The sequence below is a fragment of the Hippoglossus hippoglossus genome, chromosome 22, assembly GCF_009819705.1.
Source record: "Hippoglossus hippoglossus isolate fHipHip1 chromosome 22, fHipHip1.pri, whole genome shotgun sequence".
Classification (NCBI taxonomy): domain Eukaryota; kingdom Metazoa; phylum Chordata; class Actinopteri; order Pleuronectiformes; family Pleuronectidae; genus Hippoglossus; species Hippoglossus hippoglossus.
The window spans coordinates 11106179-11122184 of NC_047172.1; the positions used below are offsets into that span (position 1 = coordinate 11106179).

General features: G+C 41.3%; 2 protein-coding genes across 2 annotated transcripts; one reads left to right on the forward strand and one right to left on the reverse strand.

Annotated features, from left to right (window-relative positions):
* Nucleotides 1-106: 106 nt before the first annotated feature.
* LOC117756516 (peptidase M20 domain-containing protein 2-like) lies at nt 107-13255 on the reverse strand. The gene is given in 9 exon segments (XM_034577063.1): nt 107-246; nt 421-469; nt 471-529; nt 1365-1491; nt 1891-2048; nt 2471-2522; nt 2524-2610; nt 2721-2873; nt 13244-13255. Coding segments are annotated over 9 exon segments (837 nt in total).
* Nucleotides 13256-14618: 1363 nt separating this feature from the next.
* On the forward strand, nt 14619-15580 carry LOC117756517. Its single transcript, XM_034577064.1, has 2 exons — nt 14619-14749; nt 14914-15580. The coding sequence occupies exons 1-2, from the start codon at nt 14619-14621 to the stop codon at nt 15578-15580; spliced, it is 798 nt and encodes a 265-aa protein (XP_034432955.1).
* The last annotated feature ends 426 nt before the right edge of the window (nt 15581-16006 follow it).

Here is a 16006-nt window from a genome sequence, read left to right on the forward strand (position 1 = left end):
TCGATGTTACTAAATATAGGCAGCCTCCATCTCCCTTGAACTCCATTTTATTTTACATATAATTATTATCACAGTTGGTGTATTTAATGGAGCCGCCGAAACCACATCATTTCTCCTGTTTCAGTTTGGCCAGGCCGAAGTCCTCTCTCACTTTCCTGAGCAGATCGGGGCAGCACACTACATCCACAGCTGTCATAGCCGGGGCTTTGGCTGTCCTCAGGGTCTACAACTGGGCCGTCTCAGCTCCTAGCACAGGAAAAACAGCAGGAGGAAAATAAAGCACGGAGTAAACAGAAAGTAAACAGGAAAACTAACTGACCTGGAAAGACATGACGGCTGTGAAGATGTCTGATCGAGATGCATTTCAACTTTTCTTACAAGAAACAACATCTGTTCCCGATAAGACTCGGGCTACCGTACCTGCTGCCTCGGTGTATTCCTCTGTGTGGTTAAATGCATGTGTGCCGATGGAGAAAAAAAGGGTGGATGCCAGGAAGTATGAATGAGACGTTGCCAAAGTCTGTGGAACCTGCCAGATTAATAATATATTCACTGTGATCATGATTCTGTGCTAATCACGTAAACAACAAGAGGACAATAAAAATCTGCTGTGTTTGCAGCCCCAAGGGTCACAGCAGGAATCTTTTTGAGGATTATGTTTGTGTTGCCCTGCAATAGTTGTGTGTTACCTGGCAATGGTTTCCTGTTGCCGTTATGCAACAATGTCATTTCGCTATAGGTGCAGACATCTGTATCCTTGCAGTTGCTCGACAGCATCCTGCAGATCAGATTGTGTCAATTTACCGTGCTTGTTTTGCAGTAGCATGATATCATGCCCAGTTCAAAGAAAATTCAATAAGCTGATCCATTGGGTTTTCAGTGGGAGAAGATGAGCAGAAGTGGGCCACATATTGGTGTGTGGATACTTGATCCGAGCCCATCGGGAACCATCGGGACATGAAAGGCCGAGCCGGGATCGGACAAAAACTTTGACCCAATTTTTTGGGGTCGGTAACGTTGGCTGGGCTGATTTTCGAAACTGCACATGTCTGTAATCTGGGAAAACAAGTAATAACCATGTGTGTGAGGGGACAGGGTAACACATACCCAGTGCAGCTTACAGGGACTTCAGATGCAACACTCTACCACATGTGGTTCAGAAGGAATAAAAGAACAGAAGTAGTGGAAGGTAACACAAAAGTATTGTGAAATCACACAATGTGCATTGAGAGGTAAAATAAAAGAAGTTCTCAAAAAGATTCTCACAGTGATCCTCCGGAGGCTCTATAGATGAGTCACTTTCTATACAGGGGAAAGAAACGAATGATGATTTCCTTTGCTATAATTTATACATTTTTACTCACCAGAGAAGTTTTGTGGCTGCTCTGCAAACTGAATCCCTACAGCTTCCCCGTTTTTTTCATGCAGGCTTGACAGTGTGGCATTAGGCAGAATGTTGGAGTAAGAATGCGACGGGTACATTTTCTCCACCTTAAGGAAACACAAGTTTATCCTAATCCATTGAATGTAGAATGAAAATATTTAAGATCACAACTCAGTCAAATATCCCTATTGTACATTGACAGCATATGAAGCCATGCACGTTTTTTAATGTGGGGCAAACCTGTAAATGCAGTCGTGGGAGAAAAACAGCCTGAAGATAAAAATGAATTATGTAACAGTGGCACAGCACTCGGAGCATAATTACAGCAATGTGTTAAAAAGGGTAAAGTTATATAACAGAAGAATCAGCTCCGACATTGTATTTCTCCACTATATCAATACACTGTGTTTGTTTGTTCCCGTGTCTTTGCTTCACTGTTAATCTACAGAGGAGGGACACAATGTGAGTCGAGCCCGGAGGAAGACTGTATTTTTAGGTAAGCTTACTTGGCAACCAGTTGCCACGGCAGCTGCCCCGAAGCAAGCCTCCGCTTTGGCCTTGAGGTCACAAAGATCCTTCACCAGCGGAGTGCGCAGATAAAACTCTAACTCGGTGTAGGCGGGGATAATGTTGTGCTTCTCTCCTCCGTGTGTGATGATGCCTGTAGACAAGAAAATGCAGACTAGGAGCAAGAGAGCGGCAACAATGAATGAATCCATACGTTAGAACAATCACATATTACGTTGGTTATTACGTTCTGATTTCCATTGGGGATTAAACATTTGGAAAAGGTAGGTAAAAAAATCGTCTCACACAGAAACCTTGTGGTTTCTGTTAACACCAACAGATCTTCTATTTTTATCAAACTGACATTTTATTGATTCCCAGAGGGGGTTTCGTTTCCGTGGCAGCTAAATTCAAACCTACATGCAGCAGCATGACTCCCAGGAGGAGCACACCCATCATTCAGCCCTAAGAATTGGCCACAGTGATGCCAATTCTATGGCCTGACCCTTGGGTACTGAGATATAGCCAGGGTAAAGAAAAAAATGTGAATTACTGATGCTTTGTCTGCTCCTCACCGTGAAACCCTCCACTCTGGTTTCATCTGCTGCCTGAGCACGGAGAGGTTGTTGTAGGGCCAGGACAGCAGCATCCAGGGCATTCACTCCCTCCCAGGGGTTTGCAGCAGCATGAGAGGGGTTCCTGTGGTACCTCACCGACACCTCACGCAACATCAGCATAGGTTGAAGGGTTGTCTGCAATATGTAGTTAATTAAGAGGAAGTAAAGACACAGAAGGAAGTTTTGATTCCCTATGAGCAGTGAAAGGGTACGTGCACATCGAGGGCCACACCGGGCAGGAAGGAAACGTCCTGCTGGGTCGGACGAGCCATGAAGACGAGGTCGAGGTCAGCTAAGGCCCCCGTCTCCATCAGGTCGATCTTTCCTCCAGTGTTCTCCTCTGCAGCAGTTCCCAGAACAGTTATCTGATAAGAGAAGATCTTAAATCATTCATTGGAGTTATGCTTTATCGCACAACTTCACAAAATGCTGTAATGCCCTAGTGTAAATGATGTAAAATGCATTCAAAACTGCTATTGTGCACTTGGTTATAAGAACAAACATAGTTTCAGATATATGTTAGCTTGCGCTCTTGTAAATCAGACAAATGAGTCTCTCTCTCTCTCTCTCTCTCTCTCTCTCTCTCTCCCTTTTTAACACCAGGCTGAGTCTCTCTGAAGCAGTAGACGATCGCCATCTGCTGGCCACGATTATATTCACATTACACTGAGCTGCCTCCAACTGCGAAATAATTTAACTACATGGCTTCTATCGAACTAAACCTAAACATTAAATTGACATTTAAATGTGGGAGGGTTTAAACATGCTCACACACATACAAAACACATACACCACATCATAAAAAATAAAAAAAATAAATGCCATTCAATATTTTTTTTTAAATTCCAGAAATATAATCTTCACATAAACCAACTCTAATTTTTGCATATGAGTGATGTGCATACATGATATATGTTAAATCATGGGCTTCCTATATAAATCTGTGACATGCTGTGATGAATGAGAATAACTACAATGCCACAGTAGAGGGACCCAGAGAGACATACTCTGGTAAAAGGCTCCTTTCACTCATGGTTCTGATTTGATTCCTTTTGCAGAGGAAATAAATCAGTGTTATGCAGCTTTACATCTTTTACCTTGACCAATTTAAAAGAATGAATAGAAAATATCTTATGAAAGAAAATCATTACCATCTATAGGGATTGTTTTTATTGCCTACAGCCACTCAGATTGTTTTACACATGCAGCAAGGTAACAACTCTTTCCCTCACTCAGGATGAACTGGGATCTGTCCATGAAAACAAGGTCAATTAGTTCTGAATGAATAAAGACAAAGCGCCACAGCTGCCACGCACCCCCTGTGTGTGTGTGTGTGTGTGTGTGTGTGTGTGTGTGTGTGTGTGTGTGTGTGTGTGTGTTCGAGACAGCGAGCAGGTGTATGTGTGTGTGTTTTCTGCCTGTATTTGGGTTGGGGGTTAATTGGGGTTGGCTGTCACAGGAGGAGACATGTTGAACAGCGCTCAGAAAGCTGACACCAACACTGCCTCCTGACATGTCCTGTCTGTCAGCTTACTTCACGCCTCACCGGTGACGCCGACGCACTGACACTATCCACTGTGCATCAATTAAGTGACATGGAAAGGAGGCACCCATGTGTCGCCCCCATTGTTTTACCAGGAGATTTGCCCTCGCGAGCATGTGCATTAGTTCACATGATTACACATGTTTTTGGCCTCGCGTATCGGCCTGTGCTTAAAAAAAAAAAAAAAAAAAAAGATGTGTTAATGTGGTTGAGGACCTTTATCGTTTATTCCAAGAAAATTATTTCATACAGCACATCACACGGATGGAGTCTGAAGATGATGGGTTCCTGATAAAACCATTCCAGCTTCAGAGGAGAGAGGAAACCAAATGTAAAACCCATTGCACGCTGAGTGATGCCACAAATAAAAGCCCTGTCTGCTCCCATGACACACTGAGCACATGAGATATACGTTAAAAGGAGGTAAATATTTCATGCGGCATGGATATTTTAGATTGAGCCAGTAGGGATCCCACAGAGTGATGCACGAGATATGATATATGCATGTGGGACACCCAAAGGAAGGCTGGCTTGACAGTTACATAGAATGGATGAGCCCCTGATGACAGCATGACTGAAATGGGAGATGAAACAACCAACAAATAATGCTTGTGTGTGTGTGGCCGCTGCAAGAGTGTGGTCCACAGATTCATGCGTTTGTGTCTCTACGCCAGCCTGAAAGTATGGAAGCCCACGTCTGCCAGTAACACAACATTATGCATGATCAATAAAAGTTCTAATTGTGAGATTTAAATCAGCAACATGCCCGATTTTTCAGTGGCTCTTAATTTGTGCCCTTTGATCGATCAGGTCCTCCAAATGAAACAACACAGTTTGTCCATACACCCTCCAGCATGACACATGGGAAACATGTTCTGATCTGACAGCCAAAGTCTGTGGAACCTGCCAGATTAATAATATATTCACTGTGATCATGATTCTGTGCTAATCACGTAAACAACAAGAGGACAATAAAAATCTGCTGTGTTTGCAGACAGTTGATTTGATGACATCATCTACCTGTTCCTTCAAAAACTGTTACAATTAAAAATCTGTTATATGATCTAACAACGTCACGTTCAAGGTTGAGACACAAAAACAATTTGTTTAGGTTTAAGGAAACATTATATCTCAAGATTTAGACCTAAAATCTTGAAATTGTGACTCTGAAAAGATTGATAGAACAAAACAATTCCGATGCAAAAACAAACACATGGAAAAATAAAAACATGTATTAACATGTAAAAACATATGAACATACACTGCAGTTAACTTTCTCATCACAGTCTCATACATAAAAGTCAAGAGTTTGTTCCAATCAATATATGAAGGCTTCTTTGTGTGAAATCTATGTATGTGGCCTTCAGCAACATATTTCAGCTTTCATAACAGCTCCACTGTCCTTCAGTAATGGCTCCTACTTCAGTTCTTTTCCACTGAAGGACGATACAGTTGAATTGAATTAAATTGAATCAAACTATTTCACCTATAGGACACAAAGTCTCAACAACTTTACCTTAGTTCTGGATCATTTCATATCATCAGGAGAGAGGACCAAGACGCAATGACATGTGGGTAATGTTAAATGAAGCACATGATCCATTTGTACTGCAACATGTTCAACCTAGTATTGAGAGTGAGGGTGATTTTTACTTATTGAGGTCTGTCTTTGTTGAAAATAAGCTCTAATACCTGAACAAAAAAAACTGATCCTCTCTCTGCCCAGAGTTTAAATCTGAGACAATTCAGATTTAATTTTAATGTAAATCCCCACCATGAATTGAAACCTGACACAGATGGAACAACTATAATGGCTCTTAGCAGAGCCAACACTCCACTAAGTCCCAACAGTCCTCTTATGAACCCACATTTAAATTCACTAGATCCATATTTTTATTTGGATCTTCACCAAATTGCACAACAAGATCATCAAGATCCACGAATCATTCTCTGAGAAATCAACCAACATGTTGAAAATCTCGTGATGTTAAAGGATGTTAAAAAGACAAAATCCTGCCTCTGACCCCTGATCCAGATCTGCACCAAACATTCTTTCCTGACCCACATCTTTCCAGCAAGTTCCATGTTAATCTGTCAGGTCAGTGGGTTTTGCATAATCCTACCAAATAACAAACAACAAACACAGACAAAAACATAACCTCCTTGCTGTAGGTGAAGGGATCTGAGGCCCTGTGGTATAGTTTCTAACCCACAAATAAAACAAAGCTTTGCAACCATTCATCTTTGGTTCTTTATTTTTAGAAGCCGGTATTCTACTCGAGGGGAACATCTGACAAAATGTCATTGGGGTCCTGAAACTGATTGATTGATTTGCTGCCTGAAACTGTTATAGAAAAAGACTGTACATAAAGATATACACAAGCACAACTTTTTGCTTTCGACCACCAGCCTTTAAATGTTTTTTATGCCTTGCTCTTCATTTACAGAAGTATTGTCTCAACTGGACTTCCATATTAGCCTTGATTCTACCAGTTCATTGTTCATCCTGACAAGTTGTTGATGAGCCTGATTTCAAACATGAGATTCGAGTTGACTAAAGGAAAGTGACAATGTGTCATTCGCGCTTGCTCTGTCCTGTCAGTATTACTATCAAACAAAACGCACCCTTATAGGAGTCCCCAGGAAATCGTTCGATATTCCACAGCAAGCTGCTTGGTAGTTGGAAAATATCCCCCAAGGGCCTCGCGAATGTGTGTATTCATGTATGTGTGTGTGTGTCTTTGTGTGTGTGAGTGTGCAACATGACAGTCCTGTTTCTGTCATTAATGTCACATCAGTGCACACACTGTGCCGCTGCGTTCTCCAAGCTGGAATACATTAACACCTCGATTTATCAAGTCATCGTGCACCTTCGGGTGGTGGTGTGGGGCTGGGATTACTCTGTGCAACATTTCTTCATGTTTTTGTGATGCACGATGGTTTGTGATTGAACGTAGCTTCATTCTAATCTTCGGAGCAAGTCAACAAAAATACTATTTTCAACACTGTCAGGTTTTGTGCAGGTGATGTTATGTTTTAAAACAGTTACTTTAGATAAGTAGACATGCACTGAACCCAAATGTCCAAATCAGTTGCTCAGGACAGTTGCAGCCAAGTCAAATGTTCGTAAAATGTATGAGTGAACCCATGTGTGAGTGAGTGGGTGTGTTGATGACGTGTCAAACACACCAGAGACGCAAAACTGAAAAAAGAGTACAAGAAAAAGAGGTGTCTTACATGTAGATGATACATAAGAGGATGTTAAATTGGAAAGACAGTGATATTCTTCTAAGAGCTTTTAGTTTTTTTTATTCTATCTACCAAATAAGTTTATTTAATCGAATTTACAAAATGTATTGACTTTAATAAATCAAATGAATTTTACGTAATTTAACTTACTACTTTTTTTCCGAGACAAAGTACCTCAGAATCACCTTGAACAGCCAGGCAGCGGATTGAAAAATCCACCTGCAGTCTCCATCTGTATGATTCTGAACCTTCTGAAGAGCTTGACCTTGAAACATTGTAATTTTCTGAAGGTAATATAGAAGATTTTTTATCAGTATAGTGTTTGCACAGATTAAATCAATGTTAACACATTAAGTGTCAAAACATTCGATAATAACTGCTGTGTAAAAAGTACAGAGCACAAAATAAAATGGAAGATATGGGAAAAGCGATGACTTCCTAGCGAAAAAAATGTGTAAAAAAAAAATGCTAGATTTGTGTTTGAACAGAACACAATTCCACCGTCTTCAGGCTGAGCTGCGTTTTCTCTTCTGTCCTCCCAAGAAGTCCACACAGCTGCACTCAGCGCTTCAGAGGAAGCCCTGCTGCTGCGGTGCCCTTTCTTTGTTTGACAGCACTGAAAAGGCTGCTGTCTGCCCCTATAACATCAGCCTTTGTGGGCAGTGTGCTGAACAGTGGGAGTACGAGTCGTCCCTCGAAACCACAGACGAGCCACAATCAGCGGGGCGTGTGCAAAGTGCCGATTTGAAAATGTTGCCTTCCTGAGTTGTTGTGCTGGATGCTCTTTTCCCGATCACAACGGATTAATCTGTTTCCGATAACAACAGGAGCTCTGGTGTGAGAAGAGAAAAGCTTTATCCATCACGTGCATGAAACTTCTTGCAGAATACATTTCTTTTGAATCGGTCAGTGAAGGTTTAAAGTGAGAAACCCATTGTACAGCCCAAGGACAGTTGCCCATTGTGCAGAGAACAACTTATCCTGCTTTTTATACGACCCACGTGTGTTGCATTTACACTTGGTACTCTGCGACCTTGATTTGCAGTCTTCACAGTCCTCATCCTGAGAGGCAGGATTAATTCCAGTTTTCTGCTCCAGAGGAGGGAAGAGAACACCTCCCTCTCTTGTCTGTAACCCCAACCCTCCAGCTTTGATAATTAAGAAGCAGTCACCGTTTAAATAATACATAGACTGCGATGATGCCGAGCGACCGGCCGGCCAACTGTCTGCAGGGAGAACAGAGATCAAGCGAGGATCAGTGTTTCACGGTCTGCTCAACATTTCAGGGGAGCAGGAGGAGAAAGTGCCGTGTCAGAATAGAGCTGCCCACAGTTAGACCTGACAATGTGTGAGAAGCTGCACCTGGATTAGAAAAGATAAAGATAAAGAAGAGCCTCACACACTTAATTTGTCTCATAATTAAGTTTAGAGTGTTATAAATAGTATCATAGTGAATGCCTGTGTTTGTTTAGATGGAGAGAAAGACTAAAAACGTATTACTTTGAGCTAACGTGCTCAAAATGACAACATGTTGATATTTAGCATCGATTGTATAAAGATCAATGACAAGCCGGCCCTCCAAAAGTGAAGCCAAGCATCTTGATCGCCTCCTGGTGGCTGGCTGCAGTATAGGTCATAATCTCCTCTATGTTAGTGGATGGGACATGGACCAAACCAAAAAGTAAAAGTATATACATTTTTCCCGAAAGATGGTTTCCATCGTTTTTGGTGGTTCTTATCTAAATGTCATGATTGACAGCTGACACCATATGGCAGCATACATATCCAAGATATTTTGGCTTAATTTCTGGACAGTGTCAGGGAGTGAAGACTTCTTTAAGCTAACATGCTCACAATGCTAATATGTTGGTACTGTATTTAGCAGGTTGGCTAAACTTGTTCACCATCTTTTTATCTAATTTTGACTTGTTAGCATGCTAACTTTTGCTAATCAGCAGGTAAATTAATTGAAGTGGATGGAAATAGCATTAGTTTTGCAGGTATTAGTATTGGGCACATTCAGATTTTGATCTGATGATGAGAGAACATACCTCAGCAAAGGCAAACAGCCTATCCTGCCATGTTGTAGAAAGTGAAAGGAAAAATTCTTGGATTCACCCACTCTGAAATTGAATGGATTCTTGGTTGGGTCATATACCTCACCATACCTCCACAAAGGTTTTTGATTACAAACAAACGGCAATGAAAACATTACCTACCTGGCAAAGGTAATAAAGAGAAGCTATCATTTCATCAAAAGTCATCAATAAAGATCGTACAAATCATCTTCAGGGGAGCGTGAACGTATGTGACAAAATTTACTGGCAATTTTTTTTAAGGGTTGACCAGACCATGTGTTTACCTTTGAAAAAATAATTAGATTCAGTGTCATGGGTGTGTGCATTTTGTGCCTAAATTCATACAGCGTAAATACATTTCACAGCTAATAAATAATGCATGTCCCTCTGTGTGATGCCTGAACTCTCCCTCTCTCTCTCCTTCTCTCTCTCCCTCCCTCTCTCCCTCTCTCGCTCCTTCTCTCTCTCTCTATGTGTCGCTCCATCTCGAACCAGCCGACATGTCAGGAGAAAGCTTGAGTGTTAATTGGAGGCCCTCCCATGGGAACTCGTGGGCGTCTTCGTCGTCCTCTGTGTTTATCGGCTAATGTGATTGTCACGGCTCTCTCAGATTCATAGCTGCCCCTGAATAATGAACATACTTAATATTCCCTTCAGACTCTCGCGACCTGTTGTGCATAAATAAAACTTTAGCTTCCAAAACGAAAGTACAAAAACTAGATTTAGTCTACAACAAACTGGCAGAGTTGGCAGTTGTTGTGTCTGTGATGGCTGCTCTGTTGCGGGGTTAAATTAACACTCCTCTGACACTTGTAGGGTGTTAATGATTTCAACACGTCCACTGGGTGTATCCTATATATAATAAATTAATCTTAATCATAACCTTAATATTTTTAACTCTTTAAAGGAACGGTTACGTGAACCCGGTTTATTGATAAAAACTGGATAAAAAGATGGTAGTAGCCTGTAGGTTACTCTCTTTAAGGTATGACACTGTTGAAAGCAGCTTGTTAGCTTAGCTTAGCATGAAGACTGCAATTAGACAGATATGTAACACACAAACAAAATGTAAAAGTGTTAATTAAGCTGCATTCAGACATATGCTGAAGTCCGGACATTGTCCTGAAATTTGCTCACTGTTCACAGGATGTTTTTTGTTTCTATTTAACAATACAGAGTATATCCATGTCTTCATCAGAAAGCAAATATTATATCGGAATGTCATATTTTCCAAAATGTCAAATTATTCCAACAGATGTGTTTCATCTGGAACTGATGATTTTGACACCCTGGCAAGCACAGGATTGATATTTGAGATGGGATTCACTTTCATTCTCTACTCGCATCAAAACACACACGCACACACACACACACACACACACACACACACACACACACACACACACACACACACACACACACACACACGTCGGTAAAGTGTGAAAATGTGTACTCCTGAAATTGCTTCTGTCTAATTCGATTTTGCAGAAGCTTCCATCACAAGAAGCTAAGCCCTCTCATCGTTTTTTTTTTCTTTGCAATTTGTTTTGATGTCACGTTTGACGGAGATTACACACGGCCTGATGTGTCTGACTGATATGATGTTTCAACTGTAGATCTAATTATTATTCCACCGGCTGTTGTTTATTCAAACAACATGAATCACTATCATTTATCAGACAGACCATAATAGTATACACTCCACATCCCTGTTTTCACTTCACAAGCATGCTATAAGTATCCTACCTTAATTGAATGTCCCTATATGCTCTGTATAAAGGCTCCAACCACAGAAAAGCAGTGATTACCTGAATAAAGATTTTAATCCCTGCGGTATAATTATGGATAATTTGTCAGTATTATAATTGTTTTACATGGTTCATGATGCTGTTAATTAATGCAGATCTATTTACATGCACATGAGGTGATTAATATAATTGACTGAGCTTCGAACAATCAGACAGTCGTCATAGAGGATGTGGAGACAGACGCAGTAAATCACCACAGGACGCATCTCACAACCTGATTAAAATGGGAGTTAGCAGAGGTGTCAGATATGGAGCCTATTGTGAAAAATGTTTCCTGCTTTTGGGTAATCACTGTTTATCCTGACAAAAACATTACGGCAGCCTAACAGCTTGGTTACAAAATGAATTGTTCGGTGAAAAATCACAGATTCCTGTCTTGGTTAAAGACAGAGAATCATGTGGTCATGATGTCGGGCTTTGGCTCGATTATCTTCCACATAATTGCGGGAAATTAATGCAGATTGTTCCTTGTTATTATGTTTTCACACCTGAGTGTTCAAACCAAGTCTTGCATTTAATCCGCTTAGTTTTGGTTTCACATTATAGAGACTTTTGTAAATCCTGTCATCCTCTTATTTACTGGTTTGTAGAGGGGCGTGTGTCTGATGTTGACCATTCAGCAGGTAGTCGTCCTCTCATTTGAATGGAGAAAATAAATGAACTGTTTATTATGTTTATTTCGTTGCCATTGTAATATCATGACGGCATCACCACCACCAGCATCACAAACTTCAGGCGTTGTTCTCAACGATAGTTCAAATCCGCCAAATGGCCGTCCTGGTCGTTCAAACATTATATCACAGGAGACTGCAAACAATCCTGTGGGCCATTTCTTTTTCTTCCTCTACTTTTCAATGCTGTCTGAACTTCCTGCAATTGGTCCAAAAGTCTAAGCGTGTCAACATTGAAAATGAACTGGACCATGGTTCAGTTTGATCCTGACCGAGATCACCTCTTTTGGTCGAACTGAATTATGTTTGTTGTGTGTCTTTGTTCTTTGTTGTGCACCGAGTTTGGCTTCTTTTCAGTCCACAGCTGAGGTAACGTCTGCCTCGCTCATCTAAAGCCTGCACCTCTATTACATTATGTAGAACAGAAGAAATCATGTTGTTTGTGCTGTGGACTGAAGATTGCAGAGTTTTTCTTTTTCTTTCTTGTTTTTCAGACAATTTCCTACGGTTTTGCATTTTAAGGAGGCTGTCTTGCTTTTTTTCTTCTCTGTCTTGTTCGCTTTCAGCCTCAAGGTCGCGCAAACCGCAGACACAAAGGAGAGACAAGCACGACAAAACAGAGATGCTTTCAATGTTTCGTTCAACTCAGACATTCATGCTCCTGCCACTCCGTCTCCAGCTCCCCTGTGTTTGTCTCCTCTCAACACCGCTGTGGCTATTTCCTCAGATTGAAAGATCGGTATGCTCCTCGTGGGAGTCAACACCTGTCATGCTGCATCGAGGTTTGTATATTTGCTGCTACAAAAACAAAAAATCTCTCCGGGAATCAATAGAATGATGTTTTGATAGAAATACAAACACTTTTGGTGTTGGCACTGGTCGCATGACAGTCTCATAGACACAAATAAAATATGTCTGAGAAGTTTCAGAAGTTTTTGCAGATAAAATGGTTTTTGCCTCTGTTATTATGAAAATGTCACATTATGATGCTGATGTTATCTCGCTAACCCGGAACCAGATGGCTGTTTTAAGCAATCACACCTCAAAGATGAGATGAACAACGAATCGTTGCTAATGCGTTCTCAGCGTCCATCAAGACTTCACTTGTATTCCATTTTCTAATGATCTGACAGACCCTGTCAGCTTTAATAATATCATATTTAATAGTTTGTCCCAAAATCCCAGAGCTCATAAATCAAAGAGATAGTTGAAACACCTTCTCTGACGCCACACACACACAAACACACACACACGCTCGCTCCTTCGGTGATTCTGAAATGGAAATGATCAACGGCAAACAGGATAATATGCTGATTTCATTGTGGGAACAGGTGTTGTTGGGTGACACATCATTAATCAATCGTAACTTAACAATGAACTCCTGACCCTGGCGGCCATGACCTTTGACCTTTTGCATCTGAGACAGGCCGATGAGGGTCGGACCTGCGTGAACACAAAACTGAGTCAGACCAGTTGTGGCCTGAAGAAAACCAGAGAACCTGAACAGACAACATGAGTCATACAATTCATTTAATACTCCTCTTTTAACAAACACGTTATGAGTTGATGACAAAAATAAAACGTCTGGTGATACTTTGTATTAAAAGTAGGGCTGGGCAAGTTAACTCGTTATAATCGCGTTAACTCATCAATTATTTAACGCCAACAATTATTTTATCGCGCATTAGCGCAGGTTTTATTATTTATTGTATTATTGTAAAAGTCTGTTGCTCACAGGCTTTTATTTTGTGAAAGTCTGTTGCTGACTGCTGCGGAACCGGAAAAGAAAAGAATTGGCGAATAAACAAACATGGAGAAGGGTACGGAGCTTTTACATGGCCATTTTCATTTTAAAGTTCTTCCAGACGGCGGAGTTGACAGAACCAAAGTTATTTGTAACCACTGCCAAGTTGAATTTTCTTATCACCGGAGTACTTCCAGTCTAAAATATCACCTAAATGCAAAACACACAGTTGATACCAGCAAATCATTCAACGAAACAGACAGTGGAGCGAGGCTTCGGCAGACTACGTTAGATGCAGGGAGGAGTATAGATAAACAAAGGCAAGAGAAGCTAACAAATGCCATAGCGAAGTGGATAGCTACAGACTGCAGGCCGATTAGTGTTGTGGAAGACGTCGGTCTGAGAAACATTTTGAGAATCGCAACAAATGACGGCAGGTATGAGATGCCCTCAAGACGCACCATCACGCGAAGAATACATGAGTTGTATGAAAAGGAGAGGACTGCAAAGGCGACAACTTTACAACGTGCACCCGCTGTTGCTCTCACTGGGGACTACTGGACATCACTCGGTAACCACAATTACCTCGGAGTTACAGTGCATTATATTGATGAAAAGTGGGCACTGCATTCACATGCTCTGACTGTGATGAAAACAGAGGAGAGACATTATGCTGAAACGTGCGCGGGACACTTTACTGACGTTGCACAGCAGTGGAATGTGTCAAATAAAGTCACCACACTTAGCACAGATAGTGCACGAAATATGATCGCTGCTGCGAGACAACTGCCTTTTGATCATGTCCCCTGCTTCGCGCACAGTCTCCAGCGTTCTGTCACAGTATCTCTGCATAACAGTGCGTTTGACAATGTCCTGGCCAAGTGCAGAAAGGTTGTGGGGCACTTTAAACACAGTCCAGCAAGTGCAGCAGAATTAGAGCAACAACAAGTTGAACATGGACAGAAGAAGGAGTCGCTTATGCAAGACGTTCAAACCAGATGGAATTCTACTCTGGACATGATAAAAAGCATCCGTAGAAATGAACAGCCACTGAGGGACGTCCTCACCACAAACACCAAGATTGTCATGCCAACTACAGCTGAAATGGACAAACTGCAGAGGTTGGAAACGCTACTGGAGCCTGGCAGGTATGTTTTACATCATATTTCTCACTATCCTGTCTGAGTGCATGTAAGAGAGAAATAGTGTAAATGTGTAAATGCAGCATGAATATGTAGAGGATATTTTTTGTGTATACTGTAAGTGAATGCAATTTATTTTTGACTGAAGTGGAGTTGATTTTCTGTTGCAGGTATTTGACTGAACTTTTGGGAGGAGAAAAGTATGTCTCATGCTCTGTGGCTCTGCCTGCTTTTTGCCATCTGTCCCGGGTGATGGAGAGCTCAGATGATGACCCTGCCTACGTGACCAAGTTCAAGTCTACATTCAGAAATGACATGGAGACACGCAAGGGAATTGCCAACATTGCATATCTGAAGATTGCTACTGCATTGGACCCTAGATTCAAGGACCTCAAGTGTATACCCAGAGCTGAGAGGAGTGAGGTGTGGGCCTCAGTCACCAACTTAGTCAAGGAACAGAGGGTTATTGCAGAGAAACCTAGGGAAGAAAAAAACTCAGAGCCACCAAAGAAAAAGTTAACCCTATTGGCTGTTTCATCTGAGTCTGATTCTGAACAGGAAGAAGACTCAATTGAGAACAGTGTGCGTCGATACAGAGCAGAGCCCACCATCAGTTCAGATTCCTGTCCATTAGAGTGGTGGTCCAAACATGCAGGCTCACACAGCAGGCTGGCCCCCTATGCACAGAAGTACTTGGCCACACCGGCAACCTCCGTCCCCTGCGAAAGGTTGTTTTCTCTTGCTGGTCATATTGTCCAGAAGAAGAGAGCTTCTTTATCATCTGAAAATGTAAATAATCTGGTGTGCCTTAGCAACTGGCTTAGTGCAGAGGAGTAAAAAACATCAAGTTTTAGGAATCTACAAACTGCACTGAAAGTGTTTTCTGGTTCTTTTTTGACCAAAGGAAATCCAGTATAAACATGGACTTTACAGACTAGTCCTCTGCACAGTAAATGCCAGCAGTGAACTTTTTGGTGCTTCACCACACTCTAACAGTAATGCAGTGGCAATAAGCTTTAGTTTTGTGTTTGTTTTGATAACATTGTTTAAGTTGAGATTTACACAAAGTATTTATTTTATTTAACTGCTACTATATAAAAATGCTGATGTTAAGTGTTTGTTTGCACAACAAATGTTATGGCACTTTAGTTCATATGGCAGTACATTTAAAATAACAGTGTCAAGTTCTAGGAATTGACAAACTGCACTGAAAGTGTTTTCTGGTGTCTCACTCTAACAGGGACATTTGGTACTAGACTGGTT